Raw genomic sequence first — 27,331 nt, 5'->3', positions numbered from 1 at the left:
CTTGGTTAAATAAATGCTCTTTTTATGCTGAGGAGGACATATCAAGCTATGAAACTTGCAGGACGTTTTAATGACTATAACCTCTTATATGCCAACATAATGACCTCTTATATGTCAACAGATCAAGGAAAATTTGATTTCTCTTTTCATGACCCATTTAACATGTTTTTTATAAACAGTATATGCAATATTAGTAGCTATGCCCATGTTTGCAATATTGGTAGCTATACCCATGTTTTCTTTCTTTGCATTTCAGAGTCATTTGCTGAACCTTTTTGATAATGTAAACAGAGTTGTGTTCCATGAGAAGAACTATGACCAAATACTGAGCTTTCAGTCACAGGAAGGAGAGTTGGTAAATCTGAGAGAGCCTGTTAACGTCCAAGTAAGAGTTCTTGTTTTGTTTGGATTGTTAAATATATGATTTGAGGCATATTACCATTAGGTATATTAATGTAATGGGTTACATTATAAAGAATGATTAAATTATATGGAAATATATCCTTATTAAAAAATAACTATCACAATTTAAATGAACATGTTATATTGTGGATATTGACAACAATAGGTTCTGATGACCAGGGCCCATGCCTCCATGTACAGGTCCAGATTATGCCACCCATTTATTTACATATATTTAAGGCAAATGACATTTTCTCATACTGAAATTATGAGAGAAATCACAAATCGAACATTTTAGAAAATAAAGAACCCTTGTTTTATATTTTTTTTAAACACAAAATCACATTATTGGCACTGGGGTATAAATATGAGGTGATACAGAATACAAATTGCCTTAGTCATTTATTTAAGTTTAACACAAATGAACCTGCCTGGAACAAGACTCATATTCAATTCAATTCAATTCAATTTTATTTGTATAGCACTTTTTACAATAGACATTGTCTCAAAGCAGCTTTACAGAAATATCAACACGGTATACAGATATTAAAGGTGCGAATTTATCCCAACTGAGCAAGCCACTGAGTGGCGACGGTGGCAAGGAAAAACTCCCTAAGATGTTTTAAGAGGAAGAAACCTTGAGAGGAACCCGACTCAGAAGGGAACCCATCCTCATCTGGGTAACAACAGTTAGTGTGAAAAAGTTCATTATGGATTTATGGACTTAAACACTGAGACTGTGTCTGAGTCCCGAACACTAATAGGAAGACTGTTCCATAACTGTGGGGCTCTATAAGAGAAAGCTCTTCCCCCTGCTGTAGCCTTCACTATTCGAGGTACCGTCAAATAGCCTGCATCTTTTGACCTAAGTAGGCGTGGCGGATCATATAAAACCAAAAGGTCGCTTAGATATTGTGGCGCGAGACCATTTAGTGCTTTATAGGTTAATAAAAGTATTTTATAATTAATGCGAGATTTTACTGGGAGCCAATGCAGTATTCATAATATCGGTGTGATATGGTCGTATCTTCTAGTTCTAGTTAGGACTCTAGCAGCTGCATTCTGGACTAACTGGAGCTTATTTATATTCCTACTGGAACATCCAGACAGTATGGCATTACAGTAATCTAATCTAGAGGTGACAAATGCATGAACTAGTATTTCCGCATCATGTAGTGACAATATGTTTCTTATTTTAGAAATATTTCTGAGATGAAAGAAGGCTATCCTAGTAATATTATCTACATGAGCATCAAATGATAGGCTGGAGTCAATAATCACTCCAAGGTCTTTAACTGCTGTACATGATGAAACAGAAAGACCATCCAGAGTAACCATGTGATCAGAAAGAATACTTCTAGCTACACGTGGGCCTAATAAAAGTATTTCTGTTTTATCAGAATTAAGTAGAAGGAAGTTAATTAACATCCAATGTCTAATGTCCTTTACACAATCCTCAACTTTACTAAGCTTCTGTCTGTCCTCTGGCTTCGCTGAAACATACAACTGTGTATCATCAGCATAACAGTGGAAGCTAATTCCATGTTTACGAATAATTTGACCTAGGGGTAGCATATATAAAGTAAAGAGAAGTGGGCCTAAAACAGAACCCTGTGGAACTCCAAAAGTAACCTCAGTACGCATGGAGAAATCACCATTTGCATCTATGAACTGATAACGATCGGTCAGATAAGACCTGAGCCAGGAGAGGACTGTTCCCATAATACCAACAACATTTTCTAATCTATCAAGTAGAATAGTGTGATCTATAGTATCAAAAGCTGCACTAAGGTCGAGTAACACAAGCAGCGAGACACAACCCTGATTGTAAGTCAGTAGAAGGTCATTTACTACTTTAACTAACGCTGTCTCTGTGCTATGATGAGGTCTAAATCCTGACTGATACATTTCATGAATGTTATTCCTATCTAAGTACGAGCATAACTGCTTTGCTACAACCTTTTCTAAAATCTTAGAGATGAAGGGGAGATTTGATATTGGTCTATAGTTGGACAATTGAGACGGGTCAAGATCAAGTTTTTTAATCAAGGGTTTAATAACTGCTAATTTAAGTGATTTAGGTACATAGCCAGTGCTTAGGGAAGAATTTATTATATTTAGAAGTGGTTCAATTACTCCTGGACAAATCTGTTTAAACAAACATGTAGGTACGGGATCAAGTATGCAAGTTGATGAATTGGTTGAAGAGATTAATGTAGCTAGTTCGGTCTCTCTAAGCGGAGCAAAACACTCTAAGCATTGATCTGATATTGCTACATTGTCATGTAATGGGTTTGTTACAGTACTGTCCAGTTTTAATTTAATGGCCTGTATTTCACGTCTAATATTTTCAACCTTATCAATGAAAAATTTCATGAAATCTTCACTGCTATGTAATGATTGAGTGTTTCTCTCTGTAGTGGTTGAACTACTTTTCAACTGTGTTGAAAAGGAATCTAGAATTGTTTTTGTTGTCTCCTATTAAGGTGGAGAAATAGATTTTTCTAGCATCGCCAAGAGATTTCCTATATTTCAGTAGGCTCTCCTTCCATGCTGTTTGAAATATCACCAGTTTGGTTTGACGCCATTTACGTTCTAATTGTCGAGTTGTCTGTTTTAAGGTTCGCGTTTGATCGTTATTCCAGGGTGCTAATTTTTTCTCTCTAATTATTTTCCTTTTGAGTGGAGCCACTCTATCTAGCGTGTAGCGGAGTGTTGACTCCAAGCTTTTAGTCGCCTGATCGAGTTCTGTGTGATCTGACGGTGATCCAAATCTAATTGATGTTTCTGCAAGGTTATTTATGAAGCTCGGTACAGTAGCTGATGTTTTATGCGGTAGTGAGGCAAGGTGGAAATATTATGATCAATACGTATTATGAACGAGATAAGATAATGGTCTGAGACAACTTCAGACTGCGGAAAAATGATAATATTTTCTATACTTAGTCCGTATGTTAGTATGAGGTCAAGAGTGTGACCACCATTATGAGTAGGCCCGATTACGTTCTGATTAATCCCTACTGAATCTAAGATGGACACAACCGCTAATCTTAGATGGTCTCCCAGGTTATCAAAATGAATATTAAAGTCTCCGACGATTAATGCTTTATCTACAGACACAACCAGGTTTGAGACAAAGTCTGCAAATTCACTAAGAAATTCAGTATATGGCCCTGGGGGTCTGTAAATAATAATTAGAGGAATTGACTTATTTTTTGTGGCTACATAACTTATACTGGTATAAAGAATTTCAAAAGAATTCATATATATTTTGCCCAAATGCTTAGTGAGAAAGATGGTTAGAGATGGTTATAAATTTCCCCAATGATCATGGATGGAAGTTTGCAGAAGTTGATAGCATTTGAGAATCACCTTGTAACTTCTCCCCTTTTTGTCAGGGAAGACTAGCTTGCTGCCCAGCAGCTGCTATCAGAGTGTCAATGACCATCGAGTCTCCATATTTATAATTATATGTTACCTCCCTGTGAAGGTGATTATAGGAACTGTGGAGCACCAGGCAGGAAAATGCAAGTGGCCCTCCTGGAATTTTTTGCCATTATGTTGCCCAGTTACCTTTATATAGAAATCTTAGTTAGATACTACCAGCATTTTTCTGGAAACAGATTCTATGGAAGATGACACAAATATTGAGCAAGAAACAATGAAGGTGTGTTTGTCATACAAATTATGGTTATACAGAAAATAACCCAATCTTTACTGTTAAGTGTGGTAGAGAATCTCTGATGTTTTGAGGCTATTTTTCTCCAAAACTTTGAAATCTTTTTGGGATACATATTTCTGCACTCCATAAGGTAACAGGAAGTGCTAACTGAAAATATGGCTGCCTAGAAACTACAGTTGGGTTGTGGTTGGATCTTATAACAGGACAACGGTTCAGAATGTACTGTACATCCAAATCCACATGAAAATAATTCAGTGACTACAGAATCAAGAGACTACAGAGTTTTTAGTCATGACTGACTGAGCTGAGTGGGTTTTAACAGAGAGCCATAAGTGATTTAATAGTGTTTTTAAAGAAAAATTACAAACAGACCATTGTTACACCTGTTGTTGATGCTACTGACAGGTTGTCTATGTCTATGTCGATGTATTTCATCAGATCAGACCTACTTTCTCAAATGAATAGGTTACTGTGGCATAGTAAACCATACACCTTTAAATTATGGGTATGGCCCCTGAGGATAACCCCAGCATACTATGTGCATGATAGTTGTATGCAAGCAAGTGGATCATATTGACTATAATTTACCAGAAGTATCTCTTTGAGTCTGTTCAGCTTGATGTTTCAACCCAGAAAGAGATGTTTATAGATTATGCCTGTTGTTTCACACCATTGTGGGAAAAAAATGTTCCCCATTCTAGCATACAACCGGCATGTAGACATAGCATGTGTCTGACGCCCACTGACTGTATGTACAGTCCCCTTGACCAGTAAGGTCAATTATTTTTTTGTATTTTTTTTTTTTTATGTACAATGAAGACATTTGGGTTTGAGATAAAAAAAAAAAAAGTTAGATCTAAATTCAGCTTTAATTTCCTGATATTTACATCTGTGGGTTTGTTAAACAACTTAGAACATGGCACATTTTGTTTGAACCCACCCATTTGTCAAGTTGTTAAAAATATTGGAACATGTGACTGACCGGTGTTTCTTGTTGCTTGGGTGTGCCCATGAGATTGATGGTTTAAACAATTTATATCTCAAAGTCTGGTCTTGGTTTGAGCCCTGGGTTTTGCCTGTGAACATTGCATTTGTTGTTGAAAAGGATAAACTAACATGAAGACCAGAAAGCTATGGGAGCTGTGGGAGAAAGCAAGCCATTTTGAAACTGAGAAAAGAGGGAAAATCAACCAGAACATTAGTATAAGCATTGGACATACAACAGTTTGGAATATCCTAAAAAAATAAATGATGATCCAATGATCCAAAACATACAAGTCCAGTGGTCAAGCATGGGGAAGGTAGTGTCATGGCTGCTTGTGGAACTGATTCATCTTTATTTAACTGATTCATCAACTTTATTGATGATGTAACTCATGGTGGTACCAGAAGAATGAATTCAGAATTCTACAGAAACATTCTGTTTGCCAATTTACAGAGACATGCATCCAGTCTAAGTCGGAGGAACTTAATCATGCAGCAATACAATGACCCAAAACATACCGCCAACAAAAAAATGACATCAGGGAAAAAAAGTGGAAGGTTTTCAACCGGTCAAGTCAATCATCAGACTTTAAATCAATTAAGAATGCATTTCACCTCCTGAAAAGGAGACTGAAGGGCGAACACCCCCCCCCCCCCCCCCCCAAAGAAACCAACAAATGAAAGAATCTGCAGGCGAAGCTTGGAAAAGCATCTTTAATATGTTCCTATAATTTCTCTCGCCTAAAAATTGCGTAGTCTTCATCAAAGCTGCCATCGCGGCGGGTCGTCACATTAAGTGCAAATCTATGCTATGTACACAGCTTTTGTACATACTTGGGTACTCATGCGATATACCTTTGGAAAGATAAGATACATGTGGTTCGTGTAATATAAACCGTTTCAGAATACAATCACAACAGCAGCTACAATCAATGTCTATGTCAGACCACTAACATACAAATTAACACTTAGAAAACTGAGGCAAGTCACTTATGAAGTCTCAAAGTAGTCCACTGATCCATAACATCCCAACAAAAACAGTCTTGTTACACTGGCAAAGGTCCACACAATCAAATCATGTAAAAATATTTAGTCCAAAACAGATTATTACAAAATACATTACGTTTAGTCCAAGACAGATTATTACTGATTATTGCTGCTTCATTTCAAACTACCGGTGGATGTGCCTAATGTTTCACATATTCTCCATTATAACTTCAGTTAGCTTGTGAATATTCCTTATCGCTTGATTTCAAAATGGCCACTGGGCTCTGTGCTTTTGTTTGACACCTAATTTGAACCAATAGGAGCTTCCATGTTCTGTCCATAGCCTTCAATAGCCAATGAGAGTACGTGATGAAGGGAAGTGCCTTACCTCTTTCCGTCTTGAAAAGCTCGAGCCTACCGCAACCGATTGTGTGGATGACTGGCCAATGAAATTCTGAAAAATATGATGCGCGGCTTTAGGGGTGAGTTTCAGCACTTCAATTTAAAAGGCCCTGCATGAAGCTGCATAAGAAAGTGTAAAAGTGTGCAAAGGTTTAAATTATTAATATAAATATAAAGATACATTGTAGATATATCTTTATATGAATATGTGATATGATAACACTTAGTGTCACCTTTCAATAGTTCCCAAAATTATGAGAAAAATCAAGAGTAATAGGCTTTTTATCATAGGTATGTTTACATGGTTACCAATTGCCCTTTGGAGTCTCCAAAAGTTGTTTTTGGTAAAACGTATGGACATACTCTTAGAAAATCATGTGTCAAGTATTACTTTTTTTGATACTGTTATCAAATTTGAACTTGGACTAGGCAAGGCTTCATGCCGTGGTCCAATTGTGTTTTACAGATAATACCTCCCAGCGGTAGTCATTTGCAGACATCTGTATGCAAAAAAAAAAAAAAATCAGGTGGAAAAAATCCTTCTATTTCAGTGTGTTCAAACTGCTATTACTCAATACCAGTAGCACTTCTGGCAAAAAAAAATGTGACACCTTTCAAAAGTTCACTTCAGAGTGTCACCTTTTAAAAGAGACCAAAACCATGCATTTACTCCAAATGGTTCAAGAACAGCTTTAATTTTACTTTGGGTATGCCATGTATAGGTGTTTTAGGCTCATTGTACAGGAGTTTTAGATTAACACATCTAGATGTAAATATCAAGAAGTAAAATCTATCATCTCATATTAATCTTTTGATCTCAAACCCAAATATTTTCAGTGTATATCAAACACAAAACAATTGGCCTTGCCGTTCCAGTACTTTTGGAGGGGACTATCTTTGTGGACAATATGGTGCTATTTTCTCCCATTGTGCGGTTTTGAATCCTTTTTTGTCAAATCTAAAGTGATTTCAGTGATTGCACAGTAGAGCATACTACTAGTAGAGCAACAAGTGGAGCAGTTAATTGGCTGAAATTGAGGTGAGATAAGCCAGAATTAAAAGCTGAAAACATGACTCTGAAATCAATGATCCCACTCAGAGGTGTACTGAGGTGTTAAGTGGCGGGTCAGGGTTTCCTGGAGAAACAGCCTTATGTTTATTAGTGTGTGCTGTTTTTTAATGTAAGGGGGTATATGGGAAATACACTGAGTTACCTCATTCATTAGATTTTAAACTAAATAATGAAATACTTTATTACAGTAATACACTAATACACTTTTATTTAAAATGTAACTGTAATACAGCAAAAACATTACTTATTTTGTATTCCTTTATGTCCAAATTTATAATAAATTAATAATTATAATGATAACCAGTGATAGCAAGTAAAGATATCGTGAATAAAGGAAAATCTCTCTAATATATCTCACTATGAGTGTCACGTAAGGAGACAGAGACATACAGTATGCAATTTCAGTACAGCTTCTACAATTGGGTAAAGCAATGCCCCAGGACCCGAGACAGGTGAGAAGCAGAGGAGCCACGGCACAGACATGGGGAATACCTGCAGGAAGCAGGTGATGATTTGATGACATCCTCAATGGGATCTGGTGGCACAACTGGGACAGGCTTACTGGGGTGGGGGGGGTCTGGGCTGGGACAGGCTCGCTGGGGTTGGGTGACCACGCTAGGACAGGCTCACCAGGATAGGGTGGCGAGGCTGGGACAGGTTTGCCGAGGTTAGGTGGCGGGGCTGGGACAGGCTAACCAGGGTCAGGTGATGGAGCTGTGGTGCTCTGGCAGGGATGGAGATTTGAGGCCTCGGGCATGAGTAGAGTGTTGGAGGCCTCACTGTTTGCCTCTGACTTGAGTGCATCATGGGAGGCCACGCCATTGGCCTCAGGTAGGAGCAGCACGTGGGAGGCTGCGACATCGGCCTCTGACTTGAGCGGGTCGTAGGAGGACGCACAGTTGGCCTCAGGCAGTAGCAGAACATGGGAGGCCATGTGGGAGGCCATCAGTTTTCAGCTTATTTTATTCACACACATGCACATACAGACACAGCTTTGTCCTGGTTGCTGTCTATCTCTCCCGAGGTGTCTCTCCCCTTTTTATCCTTTTATCCTCCTCACTGCAACACAGAACATCCATTAATAGAATTCAATTCAATTCACTTGTATTTGTATAGCACTTTTGGGACTATGTCCATTGTTAAAGCAGCTTTACAGAAATATATCAATTCAAGATTTACATTTTAAATGCATGAATGAGCAAGCCAGAGGCGACGGTGGCAAGGAAAAACTCCCTGGGACCAGACTCAAAAGGGAACTCATTCTAAACTGGGTGACACTGGATAGCGCAATTATAAATAATTCCCTTCTATAAATGTGCTATTACTACATGGTCAAATAATACAATTGTGTAACCAGGAAAATTAATTACAGTTTTTACATGAAGTCTGTTTTGTTGAACCTATCCACTGTTCACTAATGGAGACATGAGTGCAAAACTGTTTGCGGCAATTGTACTCCTATCTATCATAGCATAACTGTGCTCTAAAGCCATCTTTATGGTTTTTAAGTGGTACCATCCTCTGTAATCTTTGATCTTTAGGCTGCACCATGCGGGGCCAGCAGCAGCATGTGACCTTCCAATTGATGAGAACTCCAACCAGAAGTAGGGCATCAGGATGGATTAGTCAGGTCCAGAGAGCAGAAGGGTCAGGATCACTGGTATCTCAGGAGTAGTATATGTAGCTCAGAAAGAGAGGGGGAGAAATGAGTGCAAGCAGGGACTCAAGACTAGCTGTGTCAGCAAAACTAAAAGGGAGAGCTAGAAGGTAACACAGACATGAGGGCACCCTGGGACATAAGTCAGCCAGCCACTCCACCATCAACAAACCTGGGTGAACGTGTGAAAGTGAGAGGGCGACAGCCTCCAAACATCCTAGTTCACCACAGCTCTCTATGCCTGTGAGGTCTCTAGATCTGCTCCTGTACCTAAGAAATAACTCTTGAGCTTAATTAAACAAATAGGCTTGACTAAACAAATATGTTTTCAGCCTAGACTTAAACACTGAGACTGTGTCTCAAACACTAATTGCCAGGCTGTTCCATAACTGTGGGGCTTTGTAAGAGAAAGCTCTTCTCCCTGCTGTATCCTTCACTATTCAAGGTACCAACAAATATCCTGCACCTTTTGATCAAAGTAGGTGTGGCGGATCATAAAAGACCAAAAGTTTACTCAGGTATTGTGGCACAAGACCATTTAGTGCTTTATAGGTCAATACTTTATTAATCACTGCAAAATTTTACTGGGAGCCAGTGCAGTGTGGATAAAATAGTGGTGATGTGGCCATATCTTCTGGTTCTAGGAAGGACTCTTGCAGCTTCATTCTGGATTAACTGGAGTTTGTTTATCTACCTATTGGAACAGCCAGTGTCATGTAATGGAGACTGATGTAAATGCAGTTGAAGCTTTTATTTAAGAGACAGGCAGACAAATTCAAAAAGGAAGGCAAAACGTACTCGAGCGCAAGCGAGGAGTCAGGTGATCGACAAACAGGCATAAGCAACACTTAACCGAGAAACATTAATGCGAGGACAAAAACAGGATCAAAATCATGAAGTGAGAACAAACATAAAAAAAAGGCTCAGTAGTGTACTGGCAGATAACACAGAAACACTCAATACATAGCATTTGAACAAAGACACATGGGGGTTTAATTACTAAACCAAATCAAGGGGATAGCACAAAACAGCTGATTATAATGATGAACATAAGGGAAACAACCAATGACAATACAGGGCTTGGAGACCAGACAGAAACCATAACAAAACACACATGAGATTGTAAACAAAGTTAATGTTAAAGAAAACCCGGAAGCACATGCTGTCGCGCTTTGGGCAGTTAATGCACTCTGAATGCTTCTAGCTCAGCACAAGGGGAATAACGTGACAGCCAGACAATAAGGCATTACAATAATCGAACCTAGAGATGATAAAAGCATGAACAAATTTTTCTGCCATTGTATTTCAGTGATATTATATTTCTTTTCTTATTTATTGACTGGAGTCAATAATCACACCAAGGCCTTTTACTGCTGCACATGATGAAACAGAAAGGCCATCCATAGTTACTATGTAATCAGAAAGCTTCCTTCTATCTGTATGTGGTCCCTATACTTCTGTTTTGTCTGAATTAAGTAAAATTAAGTTAATAAGCATCCAGTGTCTACTGTCCTTTACACATTCCTAAACTTTATTCAGCTGGTGTCTGTCATCTGGCTTTGCAGAAACATACAACTGTATGTCATCAGCATAACAGTGGAAGTTAACTCCAAGTTTACGAATAATTTTACACAGAGGTAGCATATATAAAGAAATAAGCAGTGGGCCTAAAACAGAACCTTGTGGAGCACCAAACATTACCTTAGTATGCATAGAGAAATCACAAGTTACATCTCTGAACTGATAGCAATCAGTCAAATAAGACCTGAGCCAGGAGAGGGCCGTTCCCTTAATGCCAACAATGTTTTCTAGTCTACCAAGGAGAATAGTATGATCAATGGTATCAAAAGCTGCACTAACATCAAGGAAAGCAAGCAAGGAGACACAACCCTGATCAGAGGCCAGTAGTAGGTTATTTACCACTTTAACCAGCACTGTCTCTGTGCTATGATAAGGCCTAAATCCTGACTGATACATTTCATGAATGTTATTACTATGTAGGTACAAGCAACATTTTTTAAGATCTTGGAGCTAAAGGGGAGGTTTGATATTGGCCTCTAGTTGGACAATGGACAGGGGTCGATGTCAGGTTTTTTATTCAGGGGTTAGATAACTGCTAGTTTCAATGATTTAGGTGCATAATCAGGGCTAAGGGAAGAATTTATTACTTTTAGAAGGGGTTTGATTACTACTGGAATAATCTGTTTGCAGAAACATGTAGGTAAGGGATCTAGTATACAAGTTGATTTTGGTTAAGAAATTAATTAAATTAGTTCGCTCTCTCGAAGGGAAGTAAAACATTCTAATTGTTGATTTGATATTGTTATATTATTATTGTCATATCACAGCAAACCAGCAATTACATTTCCCAGGCTGCACTACAAACATGGCCGGAAAGGACTGCACTTCCCGTACAAACACACACACACACGCTCACCTTCTCTGCAGTTCTAACTACACACACCTACACCCAATCTCACACACACTCACAACACAGCTTATAAGAGACCTTGTGAACATTTGAACTTTGTGAAGTAACATTCAGCTGCCTAGTCTCTGTCGTTGTCTAAGCCTTTTTTATCGTGTTTTGCCATTCTGAGTTTTGACCTTTTGGTTACTCCTTTGACTTCGATTCTCTGCTCTGCCTAGTTTTGCCTTTTTGCCTGATCGCCTGACCTCTGCCTGTTTTTTGACTACAGATTTCTGCCTCACCCTTAGATTTGTTGTTATTAAATCTGCCAAACATGCACTTGCTTCTGTCTCTGCCTCCATTTCGTGACAATTATCTACAGTGTTACTTATAAGACTGTCTGGTTTTTATTTAATAGTCTGAATTATTTGTCTAATATTTTCAATTTTGCAGATGAAAACAATCATTGCTGCTATATAATGAGCGTGTACATGTTTCTTTGGTGGTCTTATTCCTAGTTCATTTTGCTACAGTATTAAATAAATATGTAGTATTATTTTTGTTATATTTACATTTACATTTATTCATTTGGCAGACGCAAAGCGACTTACAAGTGTGTGTGTGTGTATATATATATATATATATATATATATATATAATTTATTTGCACCTTCTCGAGTGGCTGTACAAGCCAACCCATGAGTGGCAGTCCCGGTTGCAGTTGCTGCAGACAAATTGAGTCGCACGCTGTGGCTAAAATTGCCGCACCTTCCTCCTGTCTCTCTTGTCAGCAAGATGCGTAAACCTGTCCTTGTCCGCTTTCTGAGTGCCCGTCTAACGGCAAAACGCCATTCTGTCTGGTCTTCAGCGCTGGATTCCCATGAACTAGCATTGATGCCGCATAATCTCATGTGCTTCTCACAGAGGATGGCAAACATGCTGCTCGTGTTGGTGTGTTCCAGAACTTCTGTATCAGGTAGTCTGTCCTGCCACTGTATATGGAGGATGCGTGGCAGGCACCCCAGGTGAAAGCTGTTGAGCTTCCTCTTTTGCCTAGCGTAGGTTGTCCAAGTCTCACTACCGTAGAGGAGTGTGCTTAAAACGCAGGCCTGATGACTATCAGGAGTGTTTACGCAGCTTGGTGTCTACGCAGCTTGGTTTTCACAGTAAAGTTGGAGTTTTGCCACACCCTGTGATTTAGTCTGGCCATGACTCCTGCAGCCTTGGCAATCCTGTGATTTACCTCTGCATCGGTGGAGAGTGAACAGGATATAGTCGACCTGCGGTAGGTGAAGCTCTCCACAACCTCCAGGTTGCATCCATCTATGGCAATTTTGGGAGGATGGTCTGTGCCTTGAGCCATGACGTTGGTCTTCTTGAGGCTAATGGTCAGCCCAAACTCCTTGCAGGCTTGCGAGAGGCGACTTACAAGCTGCTGCAAACCTTCCTCCGTATGTTAGATCAGAGCTGCGTCATCGGTGAAAAGCGTCTCACGTAGGAGTACCTCAGTGACTTTGGTCTTGGCAAGAAGGCGGGAGATCTCAAGTTGAAGAGCTTGCCGTCAGACCTGGTGTGTATGTAGACTCCCTCACTGCAGTCTCTGAAGGCATATTGGAGGAGCATGGAGAAGAAGATACCAAAAAGTGTGAGTGCAAGGACACAACCTTATTTAACTCCGCTGCTAACTGGAAAAGCATCAGACGTTGCACCGTTGAAGCAGACTGTGCTGTGCATGATCATGGAATGCGATGACTGCCAGAAGTTGTGGTGTACATCCAATCTTCTTCAGTAGTTTGAAAAGTCCAGCTAAAAAGTCCAGGTCAAATGCCTTGGTCAAATCAATGAAGGGCTTCTGCTGCTCTCGACATTTCTCCTGAAGCTGGCATAGTCAGAATATCATGTCTACAGTTGATCGGCCAGCTCGGAAGCCACCCCGAGACTCTGTGTTACAATCTGCACTGTGATAGCTGCGGGTGAGGAAAACGCTTGCAAGGTCTGCACGACTGGTGATGACTAAATCTAACTGATGCCAATGGCAGGAGCGTGGGTACCTCAAAGACACCTTGTGAATCTCCTTACACTTGAAGAAGGTGTTTGTGATGCAGAGGCTGTGGAAACAGCACAATTCTAGCAGTTGCTGACCATTTTCATTGATCTTTCCACATCCCTGAGAACCAAGGCAGGTGGGCCAGACCTCATGATCAGCTCCTATCCTAGCATTAAAGTCCCCAAGCAGATAAAGGCTTACAACACTGGGTATCCTGGAAATCACTACATGTAAGGCCTCGTAAAACTGGTCCTTTTCATCTGGAGTTGAGCATAGTGTCGGGGCGTATGCGCTGATGATGTTGGCTGGGCCCGAGTCTGTAGACAAGCGGAGGGAGAGGATTCTTTCCGTGCCTGATGACGGTGGCTCGATGAAGGGGACAAGTGAGTTCTTCACAGCGAATCCAACACCATGCTGACGTGATTCGTGCGAGGGTTTCCCTTGCCAAAAGAACGTGTAACAAACTTCTCTTATAGTGCTGCTGTCAGCCAGTCGAGTTTCCTGAAGGCAGGCCACGTCGATGTTGAGTCTTGAGAGATCCTTGTCAATGATGGCAGTCTGGCATGCATCGTTGATATGCTGCAGATCAGCAGTGAGACCAGGACACATGGTCCTGACATTCCAGCTTGCTTCCAGTTCATTCCAGCTTCCAGCTGGAGTCTTCTTGTTTTTTCCTTGCTTGCCTGGTGCAGAATTTGTGGCCTACTTGTCGAGATGATTAACTAAGCTCCACGCACCCAAGTGAAGCAGGCAAGCCATGGCGGGACAGCACCTTATTGGCTGGGGGATGCCCAGCTTAAGGCGGGCGGTAGCTGTCCAGTGAAATACAATGATCTCTCCCACTGACAGAAGCGGCCCCTGGCGCCCGTTTCCTTTGCCCATCAGATGAGCTTAAAACCGGTAACTGCCGCTTCCCATGTTGTGTCGGCGCCTTGCGGTGTCGCTGGAGTGTCCTGTCCATTTGAGCTACAAAAGCCTGGGCAGGGTGATATGGAGGATCAGCTATTGCCCATGCATCAGATTCCCTCTCTCCACGCAGCTGGTGAACCCAAGGGAACAATGAAAGCCGATACAGCACCAACAACATCGCAGGAGTTGCCGGGACAAGACTACATTTGGACTCTGGCTCCTGATTTGACCTCGAGGTTTACTCCTGAAGTGTTTTCCATGCCTAGGATGGATGTAGCCACAAGGCAGCGGAGGTTTGAAGTTTTCCTTCTTCTGTGAGCAACTGGTTTTAAGGCGCCAGTGACCTGCCTTCGCCCCTTCGTCTATCTGTAAAAGCAGGTCCGCTGGGCTTAGAAACTAAGCCACTCGAGCAGGCCAGGAGATGGACTTGGTTGTCAGAGGCTACATGAGATGCACGCCACGGGAGCATTTTATGATGGGAGCTCAACCCCAGCACCACCCCGGCTATGACAACCATGGACCTCGTATATGTGTATATATATATATACATATATATATATATATATATATATATATATATATATATATATATATATATATATATATATATATATATATACACTACAAACATGGCCGCCATGGACTGCAATTCCCAGAACACTCATTCATTCTAATCATTCACACCTGCGTCCAATCTCACACACGCACTCTACAGTATAAAGAGACATTGTTTTCTAACAATGTCTTTGCGAAGTATTAGTGGTATTACTGTACCAAGCAATTATACCCTGTTCCTCGGGTTTTATGGTTCTTGGTCTTGTTTCTCGTTCTCGATTCTAGCCTTGCCAGTTTCTTGACCTCGCTATTGTTTTGTGTTTTGGATTTGTCTGCCTGTCTCTCTCTCTCATTTAAGTTTTATCTGCATTTGCATCTGTCCTAACCTTCTTTATGAGGAATATGTGACACATATAGTGCAAGGGAATGTAATGTAATGGAAGAAGATGTTGAATGTGTTGAATAACTATAAAATTACTAATCTGTGTATTGCACATAATTATTGCTCAATGGGGCAATTTTAACTGTTCATGAGATGGATAGCCTGAGGGAAACAGCTATTCCTGTGCCTGATGGTTCTGGTGTTTAGGCCTCTGAAGCAACGGCCAGAAGGCATCAGTTCAGAAAGGTAGTGGGCAGGTTGAGTGGGGTCCAGAGTGATTTTTCCAGCCTTTTTTCTCATTCTGGATTCACCAGTAATCCTCTTAGCAGTCTGAACTGTACTTTGTAGTCTTCTGATATCTGTCTGATATCCAAACCAGACAGTTATTGAAGTGCAGAGGACAGACTCAATGACTGCTGAGTAGAAGTGTATCAGTAGCATGTGTGGCAAGTTGAACTTCCACAAATGGCGAAGGAAATCCAACCTCTGCTGGACCTTTTTTACAGTGGAGTCAATGTGGGTCTCCCATTTCAGATCCTGTGAGATGGTAGTGCCCAGGAACCTGAATGACTCCACTGTTCCCACAGTGCTTTTTAGAATAGTGAGGGGGGTCAGTGTTGGGGTGTTCCTTCACAATAATCTCCACTGTTTTGAGCATGTTCAGCTCAAGGTTGCTTTGACTGCACCAGACAGCCAGCTGTTTAACCTCCCTTCTGTATGCAGACTCATCGTCATCTTGGATGATCTGCAAACTTCAGGAGATTGACAGAGAGCTTGGTGTAGAGGGAATAGAGTAGTGGGGAGCACACACATCGTGGGGCTCAGCAGCGCTGATTGTACAGTTGCTAGAAGTGAATTTCCCCTGTCTCACAAGCTGCTGCCTGTCCATCAGAAAGCTGGTAATCCACTGACAGATAGATGTGGAAACAGAGAGCTGGTGTAGTTTAGTCTGCAGTATAGCTGGGAGGATGGTGTCCACTAAAGTCCACAAAAAGGATCCTTGCATATGTCCCTGGTCTGTCCAGATGTTGCAGTGATGCAATGTTGATTGCATCCACCACAGATCTGTTTGATCAAAAAGCAAATTGAAGGGGATCTAGAAAGTGTCCAGTGAAGACCTTCAGGTGGACCATCACCAGGCTCTCAAATGATTTCATGACCACAGACATCAGCGCAAAAGGTCTGTAGTCATTTAGTCCTGTGATTTTTGCTTTCTTTGGGACAGGAATGATGATTGAATGTTTGAAGCATCATGGGATTTCACACTGCTCCAGTGATCTATTGAAGATCTTTGTAAAGATGGGGCCAACTGGTTAGCACAGGGGGCCAGCTGGTTAGCACTGAGATGTGTGTGAAATGCCATCTGGGCCTGAAGCTTTCCTAGTATTTTGTTTCTGAAAGACATGGCACACCTCTTCTTCACAGACCTTAAGTGCAGTTTGAATATCAGGAGGGGGAGGAGGAGGATTGCAGGAGGTATTGGCGTTTGTGTGAAGTGAAGGTCAGAGCGGGTGTGGGGTGTGAGATTGGACCTTTCAAATTTACAGTAGAACACATTCAGGCCATCAGCCAGTTGTTGGTCCACCAAACGGTTGGGGGTAGGAGTCCTGTAATTCGTAACTGTCATGTACCGTAGGTGGAGACAGAAGCAGTTGCGAGTAACAAAATCAAAGCAGAATAATCCAATTGGAAAGACAAAGTTCCTGGTTGTGAAACGGGCAGGGGTCAGGCGATCAGGCAAACAAACAAAACGAGGTTAGGCAGAAATCGAGGTCAGGGACGGAAACACTGGTCAAGGTCACTTAATCAAAACTCACAATGAATGGCTTGGATAACAGCAGAGAGCAAGTCTACTGAACGTTTACTTCACAAAGTCTGCTTGCTTTCAAAGTCTCTTAAGTGCTGTGGTGAGAGTATGTGTGTGATTGGATGCAGGTGTGTGCGATTAGAACTCCGGGGTGGGCGAGTGCATGTGTGTGTGGGAAGTGTAGTTCTCAGCAGCCATGTTTGTAGTCCGCGGTGCCTCCTGGGAAACTGAGTGTCATTTCACTTTATTACACATAACTTTATTTATGGACTTTAATGTTGTGAATTCTTTATATTTCCGGGTTTCTTGAGTTAATACTGATTGATGTCTGGTGAAAATTTCATGTGAATAGCCTCAGTGGAAATATACTTACTGAAAAAATGTTGACACATTCAATGCTTATTTCCCCCACTGTACTTCACTCACAGCAAAGAAACGTGAGGGTATAAGTGTAAAAATAGTCAAGGCACAAACTGAAAATAGACAAGAATACTCAAGAAACACAAGGAGACAACCAATGACAATACCTGTATTTAATTTGCCACATGTGTCATGTGGTTCATGAACCAAAACAAAAACCCATGTGGCAAATTAATGAGAATAAGGTAACAAATATTAAAGCATTTCTATTTCTAGACACGTTTACTAATTTCAAGTTTGGAATGAGTGAAACTATTTAGAAAAAGGCTTAATAATCTTATACAGTATTTGTTTAGAAACAATCAAATAAAAAAATATTTTTTGCTTGTTTCTAAACAAATACTGCATTAATAAGCCTTTTTCTAAATAGTTTTACTCATTACAGCTAATGTACAGTATTAGTTGAATTGACCTATATTGAAGATATTTATATTTGCTAAGATATCATTCAGTGAACAGCTTATAAATAACAGTTCCACCTTGTAATGTAGTTGAACTAGCACACTTCAAATAATAATCTGCTTTAAAGATGTGATACTGTGCCAATTTTTGTTGCTGCTATGTTTTTAGGGAAATGTGGAAACCTGGTTGGGGCTGTTATTGGATGAGGTTAGGAAGACTATACACAGCATTATCAGAAAGGCTTACATGGCTGTAAGTGACCCAGGGCTGAAGCTCATTGAGTTTCAGTCAGTGTTCCCTGCTCAGGTAGGCCTGCTGGGCATACAGCTAATCTGGACTAGAGATGCAGAGAAGGCCCTCAGCCTCAGCAAGACTGACAAGAAGGTTTGAAAAAAATATTTATTCATCTATTTGGTGTCAAATGTGTAAATTGTTTTTAAAAATAAATGTAGACAAAAATATATTTCCTTTCTTAGTTTCTGGTGTCACATCTATCAATTAAATTGAAAAATAGGAAAGTGCCTTATTCATGGCAAGATTCTATATTAGAACTGGATCTCCATAGTCTGCATAAATAAGTAACAAGTAATTCCATTTTAGAAAATAGTCAAACAAAAAGTGCACAAACAAACCAGGTGTTCGCTATAAATTTCAGAATGCCACGATGTTTTGAATCTTGGCTAACATACAAAGTCGTTACATAATGTTGGACCATATGTTATGGGGATAGCCCGGTTCAACGATGGAAATGGTACCGAGCCAACCCCAATATTTAAGGATGGGAAAAGCGAAAATAAAAGAGACAAATGAGGATCTGGGTCAAAAAGGGAGTGTGTGTTGAGTGAAACGCGGCCTCGCCTAACGTTGTCAGAAGCGGGGCGTGAATCTGCAGGGCAATTAAACTGCGACCGTGCTAAAAGAAGTGGTGAGCCACCACCATGCACCAGCTCACACTCTGAGTCATTCTCAGCGAAACAGAGGATGATCAGAGGATGATCTCTGTGCCGAATATGTGGCCCAAATTAACTGGAATGAATGCGGTTATATAGGAACGACAGAGGACTTAAGCCTGGAAACATGGAACATTGGGCTGATCTTCATGGATCAGGGGAGCTCTAACCGGTACGCCAGAGGATTTATCCTTCGCAGGATCTTAAACAGGCCGATGTATCAGGGCGCCAGTTTCTTGGATTCCACCCACAACGGCAAGTCTTTAGAAGCCAAACACACTCCCTGGCCTGGGCAAAATGTGGGAGCCATGCACCTTCTACATTTATTCATTTCAGACTATGTGATTCTATGGTTTGCTTCTCTGGGCAGCTGCTTGCAGGGTTGTTCTGGCCCATTGCCAGACCCTACGACACTGGAGCACCATTTGTTCCGCTGTAGGGACCCCCACCTCCTCCTCCTGCTCAGCAAACATGGGTGGAGGGTAGCCAAACTGGCACTCGAACAGTGACATGCCCAAGGACAAGTGCCAGAGGGTGTAATGGGAGTACTCCACTCACATTAGGTAATTAGCCCATGTCAAGGGATTGGAGGAGACCAGGCAGATAACAAGACTGTACAAGTCCCCGGGAGGCTCACGAGCCAGCACCTCATCTTTCAGTTCCTCAGAAAGGCCCTGTATGTATGCCTCCTAGAGAGCCCATTCTCGCCTGAGTTCTCCGCCATGGTTCAAAACTCGATGGTGTAGTCTGCTATGGAGTGACCACCCTGACACATCCAGAGGAGAGATGAAGGCAGGTCCTCTCCACCGGGCGGGTGATCAATGGTGCACCATAGCCAGACAATGCTGGCAAACTGCGGTGGTCCAGGGCAGAGCCAAACTGGACAATAGGACAATCATATAGGCTATCTTAGCCTTCTCTGAGGGAAAATGGGAGGACTGCATCTCAAAGGCAAGGGAGCACTGTAAAATAAAGAGGTTGCACCCTCCCAGCTGCCCTGCATAAGGCTGTCGGGGTGGCAGGCATGTTTCCATGAATGCACAGGGAGTAGGCACAGAGGGCCTGGGTAGAGGGCTAACTGCCTGGGCGATGCCTATAGTTGAGGTGGCTTGGGGCTGCCGAAGGGCCTGGATCTCCCCTATCTGCTCCAGATTCGCAGTCTCATGTTCTGGCTGGGACATACTGTTATGGGGATGGCCCGGTACAGATGGAAATGACACAGAGCCACACCCACTATTTAAGGATAAAAAAATTAAAATAAAGGAGACAAATGCAGTCTGGGGCAAAAAGGGAGCACGTGCTGAGTGATACATGACCTCGCCTAATGTTGTCAGCAGCAGGGTACGAACCGAGAGGCTTATGTGCTCCACTCCGACATACTTCTCACTAGGCTATATGCAGGGATAGCATCATGCATCGACTCAAACAGAGAATATTCTCCACGCCAAATAAGTGACCAAATTAACCACCATGAACACAATGGAGCCACGGTGGTTACATCTGTTTTGGGCTAGAGCTTATATGAATATATATAAATATATAAATATAAAGGTTGAGGAGGCTAACACTGGTCTTTAACCTCAATAAAACTTCTCTAAACTTGCGATAAAAAAAAAGAGCTTCAAACTCTCAAAATACACCAATAATACCTCACAGAGATACCCTCTGCTACATGGCACAGACGTTATATCCATTCGACAACTAACAAAACCCTGGGGTTTAAATAGCAGCATGCACAGGTGCAGCGCATCTCCACTGATTAACTGATTCACTGATGTATGGGGGTGAGGCACTATAAAGGTATATGCAGGTATTACATTATAAAGTGTTTTATTGTAAATAAAATGTTACATGCAACATTGTACCACTTCTGTGAGAGTCGTGTGTTGTGTCAGCTCTCCCTGTCGTGGCTCTCATCTCTCTCCTCTTTATCCTTTGGAAAGTCAAATGGTCATTATTCATGTGCACTGTTACACCGTTATATGTTTTAAAAGGCATTTTATAATTGCCGCCAAACTTTGAGATGAGGCCACTATGTGTTAAATAAATGCCAAGTGCTGCCAGGCATTAAGTTAACGCCACACATTGCTTAATAGGCACATTCATTTGCTCAAAGCAAAGAGAAAGAATTCCTTTTACAATTTTGTTTTACCTCACCATCATTGGTGTTTTGAATGTGTTCTGTGTTGAATTAATGAATCTACGGCAAGTCGGATCATTCAATCAGGAAACTACCAACGGTGGTGAGGTAAGGATTAAATTTTGTCTCTGCTGTCCATAAATATTATTCATTATTTAATAATGAGAAGGACATCAGGTCTGGGATTATCAGACAACAGAAGTCAGGTGCAGTCTCAGTTGCAGTCATTTATTGTCTCCTTGCATTGTAAAATAAAGTTCCTTCTCACCATTGTTGATGTTTTGCCAATTCAATGATCTGACTAGCCATAGATTCCTAAAACACAGTAGAGAGGGAGCTTTGTAATGAGCAAATTAATGTGCCTATTAAGCAATGTGTGGCGTTAATGTAGCGCTGATCAGCATGTGAACTTAAAGCCTGTCAACGCACTGCGTTTATTTAACACCTAGCAGAGTTATCTTAACACCTGGCAGAGATTAGAAAACAATGTTTTTAGTCTTAAAATGGCATGATGTATTATGCACCTTATGCTGCTCACTGCAACACAGAATGTCTGGCTTACACATGTAAGCGCCCTCATGCATGAGCAGTATCTGAGGTCTGTGTGAAATCATGCCTATTTATTGGCATGCCCTAGTCAGGTGACGTGGCATTTCGTGTGTTGCAGAATTATAAAACGGCATCTGTAAACCACGTCATCAGCCACTTATTTGAAGTGAAGGTGCGGTTCACAGGCATGCCCCAGTATGACAAAGCCATGCAAAGTCTTGTTCCTGTCTCAGGGAAAAAGGTTACATGCATAACCCAGGCGTTCCCTTTCAAGGGGAACTCAACATTGCATGAGCTTCATGCTGTGGGAGTGAGTATACCCACATTATCATACCTCAGTCAAATCAATGTGTGTGGCGTAAGACCACCATGCCACAGCACACACATCCTGTAAGGGTAGCCCTTTGGATAAAGCCTTCAAGGAGGCGACTCCCTAGTGGAATGAACCCTTTTTTCCAGAGGCATTGCAAGATTGCGTGTCTCATAAGCGATAGAGATTGCTTCCACTATCTAATTAGAGATGCGCTGCTTTGACACAGCATCACCTCTGCTGTCGCCACCAAAGCAGACCAGCAACTGCTCTGACTTATGCCACTGGCGGGAGCAGTGGACGTAAGTACAGACAGCCCTTACTGGACACAATAGGTGCAATTTCTCTTGTTCCGGTGTGAGGAATGGAGGAGGGCAGAAAGCTTGCAGCACTGCCAGCTAGACAGCAGACATAGGCACTTTAGGAATATAATCCAGCCTAGGATATAGGAAAGACTTGGCTAATCCAGGGGCAAAGTCAAGACAGAAAGAGGCAACAGAGAGCTTGTAGATCTCCTACTTGCTTGAGAGATGTCAGGGTCAGCAGATGAGCTACCTTTAGAGTCAGAAGCTTCTCTGAGGCTGACTCTAAAGGCTCAAATGGGGTGCCTGATAGACCTTCTAGGACCACAGACAGGTCCTAGATGTTTGCCCGACCCAGGCTAGAAGGTGCCAAACCCGCTGGGAAATGTCCCTGTAAGAGCTCCAGAACTATAACTATTGCACAATTTACTGGGTCTAACTGATGTTCCTCACACCATGAGACAAAATGTTGCATGAAACCTTTTAAAAACTTGTAACAAATAACATAACACAGTGTAGCATGTAAAGATGAGGAAACAACACTAATAAAATGAAATAAACTCTAACCCAGTCAGAGCATGAAAACAGAGAAGCACATTAATACAGAAGTAAATTTAAGAGGAGTGAGTCCACAAAATCTAGACAAAGTAATGCACCGACAACATCTTCAATAAGAATCTGAATTCTGTAGAGCTGGAAGGCCGAGTGTAAAAAAAGAATAAAAGTGAAAAAAACTCCACTATATAGGTGATGCAGTTCACCCCGATATCAACAGTTAAATGTAGTCTCCTGCTTCCTCCGCTGAAATAAAGTCCTTCTGAACACCGTTATATGTAATGCGAAGCCGAGCTGGGTGAAGTATTCCATAGCGAGCTCCCTCAATACCATGAAGTTGACGCCGAACCTCGTTAAACGCATCCCGGGCCCGGGCTATCTTGGCTGTGTAGTCAGGGAAAACGGAGATGGTCAAATCCCTCGTTTTAATCTGCTGGAGCTCTCTCGCATGGCGTAAAATATCAACACAGTCACTGTGATAGAGGAATCTGCACACAATAGCTTGTGGTCGTTCACCAGGCTTGGGCTTCGGCTGAAGGGTCCAGACCAAACACCTCTTTTAACAAGGCCGCTACAGCAGCGGTTGTACAGGTGTCGGCGCCCTCTGGAACTCCGACTATCCTAACGTTATTGCGCCGTGACCTCGACTCCAAATCCTCACATTTATTCTCTAATCGAGTCACGGTCGCAGTGAGAGACTCGATAGTAGTCTTCATATGAACTATGTCATTGGTGCAACCGGAGAGAGTGTGCCCCATTTCCCCAACAGTACCTTTCAGTGTTGATATGTTAGCATTGGTAGCGATTTTATCACCAGCCTGCTGTGTTTTCACGGCCTGCAGGTCAAGCTGGATAGTTGACAGCGCATCCCTGAACATCGCCTGAAACTCCTTTTTAAAAATATCGGCAATGTCCTTCCTCAGTGAAGCCAGCAACTCAAGCTTGAGTGCGGCGAAGTCAGGGTCACTGCTCGGGGACGCGGATTCAGGGGGAGAAGGGGACTTGCTCACGGCGCGCACACTAGGTCTCAGTTGTGTCTGAATGCTACCACGGGTTTTCGTGTTCTTTCCAGACATCTTAACGTGCCACAAAGTTCAAAGTGCAAATAAGGAAACGAAATAGAAGAAGTCAAAATATATTATATGACCAAAAAGCGCTAATTAATTAGAATTCTAATTGAGATCAGCAGGAGCCTCAAACTTCGCGTCTTACTCCATCAAACCGTGTTTCTGTTTAATAACATACCGATATTCTTTTTACAGATCATGCAGGTGACAAATCAGAGTTTTCTGGATATTTTGAATGAGCTAATTGATATGACTACTCATGATTTGACAAAGATGGAGAGAATCAAATATGAAACCCTGATAACGATCCATGTGCATCAGAAGGATATATTTGATGAGCTGGTAAGTAAACCTGTGATTGTGTTTATGCTAAATTATTTAATAATAATTTAACATACTGAATGGACTTTGCATAATCTTAACTTTGACGACTTTGCATGGCACATGTTTACAGGTAAAAATGAACATCCGATCTAAAGCAGACTTTGAGTGGCAGAAGCAGTCTCGTTTCTACTTTGTAGATGACACGGACCGATGCCTGATAAACATCACTGATGTGGAGTTTGATTATTGCAATGAGTACCTAGGTTGTAGTGACAGACTAGTCATAACCCCTCTTACTGACAGGTAAGGAGCTAGATGATGGGGAAACCAACAAACAATTCAGATTCATATTTTATTTATATTGATACATTTAGCTTTAAAATGGTAGATTTACATCTTTGCTTGTGGTGAACTGAAGCCATCTGGATATTTTAAGGTAGTGTAATACGATAAGTATATTGCGTCACGATAAGTGTCACAAATTTCCCCTCGTGCTGAGTACCGGAGCATTCAGTGAGCGTAAACTGCCTGACGTGTGACAGCACACGCTTCCAGGTGGACACTGACTCTGTTTATATTTCCACATGTGTTTTGGTTGTGGTTTCTGTCCAGCCTCTGCCCCTCTATTATCATTGGTTGTTTCCCTTATGTATCGTCATTGTCCACAGCTGTTTCTGTTGCCTCCCTTTTTAGTTGCAAAGTATTGTTTCAGTGTTTTGCCACGTGAGCTGTAACAAACCGTTTGTTCATTGTTCTTTGTTTCATGGTTTTTGATCCTGCTTTTGCCCTCGTGTTTTTGTGATTCTGGTTTCACCTAGTTTTGCCTGTTTGTTGATCGCCTGACCCACACCTGTTTTGGATTTTTGCTATTGCGCTTCTATTTGGATTTGTCTGCCTGCCGTTTAATAAAGCTTTACGCTGCACTTGCAAACACCTGACTCATGCATTATCAGACATTGAGGAATTGGCTTTTAACTGTAATCGAATAACTTAACAAATATGACATTAATTTGCTATTGTAAATGCTCATAAGTGATGCCATATGTGTGTATATATGACATCACTTATGAACATTTATAATAGCAAATATATATAAAATGTGTGTGTGCTGTTATTAAAAAAAAAAAGTATGTGAATGATTTTTTGTTAGAAAGTAGTTTTTGCTAATAATTCTGGATTTGTATACTGTAGATGTTACATAACCCTGGCCCAGGCACTAGGTATGGGTATGGGTGGGGCACCAGCAGGCCCAGCAGGAACAGGAAAGACTGAGACTACTAAAGATATGGGCCGTTGCCTGGGCAAATATGTTGTGGTCTTCAACTGCTCAGATCAGATGGACTACCGAGGACTGGGGCGCATTTACAAAGGTGTAATATGTGATTTTAATTATGTATAATCATTATGGACTTATACCACTGTGCTGTTGAATTCTGATTGGCTGACAGATGTTCCAATGTGTGCAATTATGAGACATGAGACACAAAAGCTGGGGAACAAGTATCAATATTTATTTATTCAATGTCTGTCTGTCTGTCTGTGTCTCTCTCTCTCTCTCTCTCTCTCTCTCTCTCTCTCTCTCTCTCCCCCCCCCCCAATAACTTCATAAACTCAAGCCTCTGTTACTAGTTTTAAGGACAAAAATCTGACAAATGTTTTGAAATAAAACATCTGAACAGTGTCGTGAGGTGTCGTAACTGTGGTATAAGCGGAAAATTGACTCTGGCCCATTGAATTATTAGAAAATAACGCACACCCGAGGTGTAACGGGTGTGCATTATTTGAAAATATTTCAACTGCCTGTCGTCAATTATTACTTACTATAAATTATGGTTGCTGTAACTGAGATCTGCTATATTAATACTAATATTAATATAGCAGAGTGTGCATATTAGTATATCTCAGTGTGCATTAATCATGTCCGAACCAGGTTGCATAATATCTGATTTGTTAAGCCTACGTAAATTGCATAAGGGTAACCTTATCATTATTTGGTACATTATCATCCAAATGTTTGCTGTTTGTCAAAAAGGACTGGCCCAGTCTGGTGCATGGGGCTGCTTTGATGAGTTTAACCGCATTGAGTTGCCTGTGCTATCAGTGGCAGCACAGCAAATCTACATTGTGCTCCAATGTAAGAAGAACAAAAAACCTCAATTTGTTTTTACCGATGGAGATGTAGTGGACATGGACAAAGAGTTTGGCATCTTCTTGACTATGGTTAGTAGACATCTTTTCATCACAGGAAGTTGCAATTCATGTATGATGTGAAATATGAAGTCCTTAAGACTTAAAGCTAGGCATAAAGTTCACATTAACACAAAGTTAAGGCTGTGTATGAAGAGCTCACATTTGGTAATATTTATATCAATGCAATGGCATAAGAGTTTAGTAAAAAGACAAAATATAAATTAATTATGACCTTAATCCTTTTTTAAAATAATTACATCAGTTGGGCTAGAAATTATAATACATCCTTCTAAACTACGAAGATATCATAGAAATTGTCTTTACTGGTTCAGCTTCAGTGCCCCTCTGGTTCAGCTCCCCTACAGGCACAGATGATGTGTCTCATTCTCAAGTTCTGAGACATGTTATTTTATGCAAATCACTCAGTGTTATGGCCCTTCGAGGTCACATTTTTTCCTTTGCTGAGAATAAGATGTCACATGAACGACAATGTGGCCATTGAAAATGTGCATCAAAGGAAAAGGGATCCTGTGATTTCATGCGGGATCGCACGGTATCACGTGCATGCTGCGGGTGCAGGAAAGAAAAGACCAGTAAGGGGCAGTTATGTTTCATTTGAAGACATATGGCTTACTAGTAGATACAGTAGTTTTGCCAGGACATATGCTGTATATAGCATATATTCTTTTACCAACCAAACGGTGTTGTTTCTTACCCTGAAACCCATGATCTGCTTGTGCTTGGCTTGATCTGTAAACCTCTCAGAACCGTTTTTCAACAAGCAGCAGAGCACATTAAACATTGTCGAGCCTGAAAAAAATGTGTG

The 27,331-nt window shown here is 41.3% G+C and overlaps 1 protein-coding gene and 1 long non-coding RNA gene across 3 annotated transcripts in view; one reads left to right on the top strand and one right to left on the bottom strand.

The window, feature by feature from the left end:
* Window positions 1-27,331, top strand: part of dnah5l (dynein, axonemal, heavy chain 5 like) — a 277,853-nt gene that overhangs the window by 97,033 nt on the left and 153,489 nt on the right. For both annotated transcript variants that reach the window (XM_047154071.2, XM_047154066.2), the window contains 6 exons: window positions 257-385; window positions 18,287-18,502; window positions 24,187-24,333; window positions 24,446-24,618; window positions 25,507-25,685; window positions 26,348-26,535. In XM_047154071.2, coding sequence (XP_047010027.1) covers window positions 257-385; window positions 18,287-18,502; window positions 24,187-24,333; window positions 24,446-24,618; window positions 25,507-25,685; window positions 26,348-26,535 — 1,032 coding nt within the window. The remainder of the gene's footprint in view (window positions 1-256; window positions 386-18,286; window positions 18,503-24,186; window positions 24,334-24,445; window positions 24,619-25,506; window positions 25,686-26,347; window positions 26,536-27,331) is intronic.
* LOC108268566 (uncharacterized) overlaps window positions 26,652-27,331 on the bottom strand; it is a 6,725-nt gene continuing 6,045 nt past the window's right edge. The window contains exons 2-3 of the long non-coding RNA XR_001813334.3: window positions 27,221-27,315; window positions 26,652-27,072 (exon numbers count right to left, since the gene is read on the bottom strand). This is a non-coding gene — a long non-coding RNA (uncharacterized LOC108268566). The remainder of the gene's footprint in view (window positions 27,073-27,220; window positions 27,316-27,331) is intronic.

This window comes from Ictalurus punctatus, chromosome 1, assembly GCF_001660625.3.
Source record: "Ictalurus punctatus breed USDA103 chromosome 1, Coco_2.0, whole genome shotgun sequence".
NCBI lineage: Eukaryota > Metazoa > Chordata > Actinopteri > Siluriformes > Ictaluridae > Ictalurus > Ictalurus punctatus.
The sequence above is the reverse complement of the archived record's forward strand: the minus strand, read 5'-3'. Positions and strand labels throughout refer to the sequence as shown.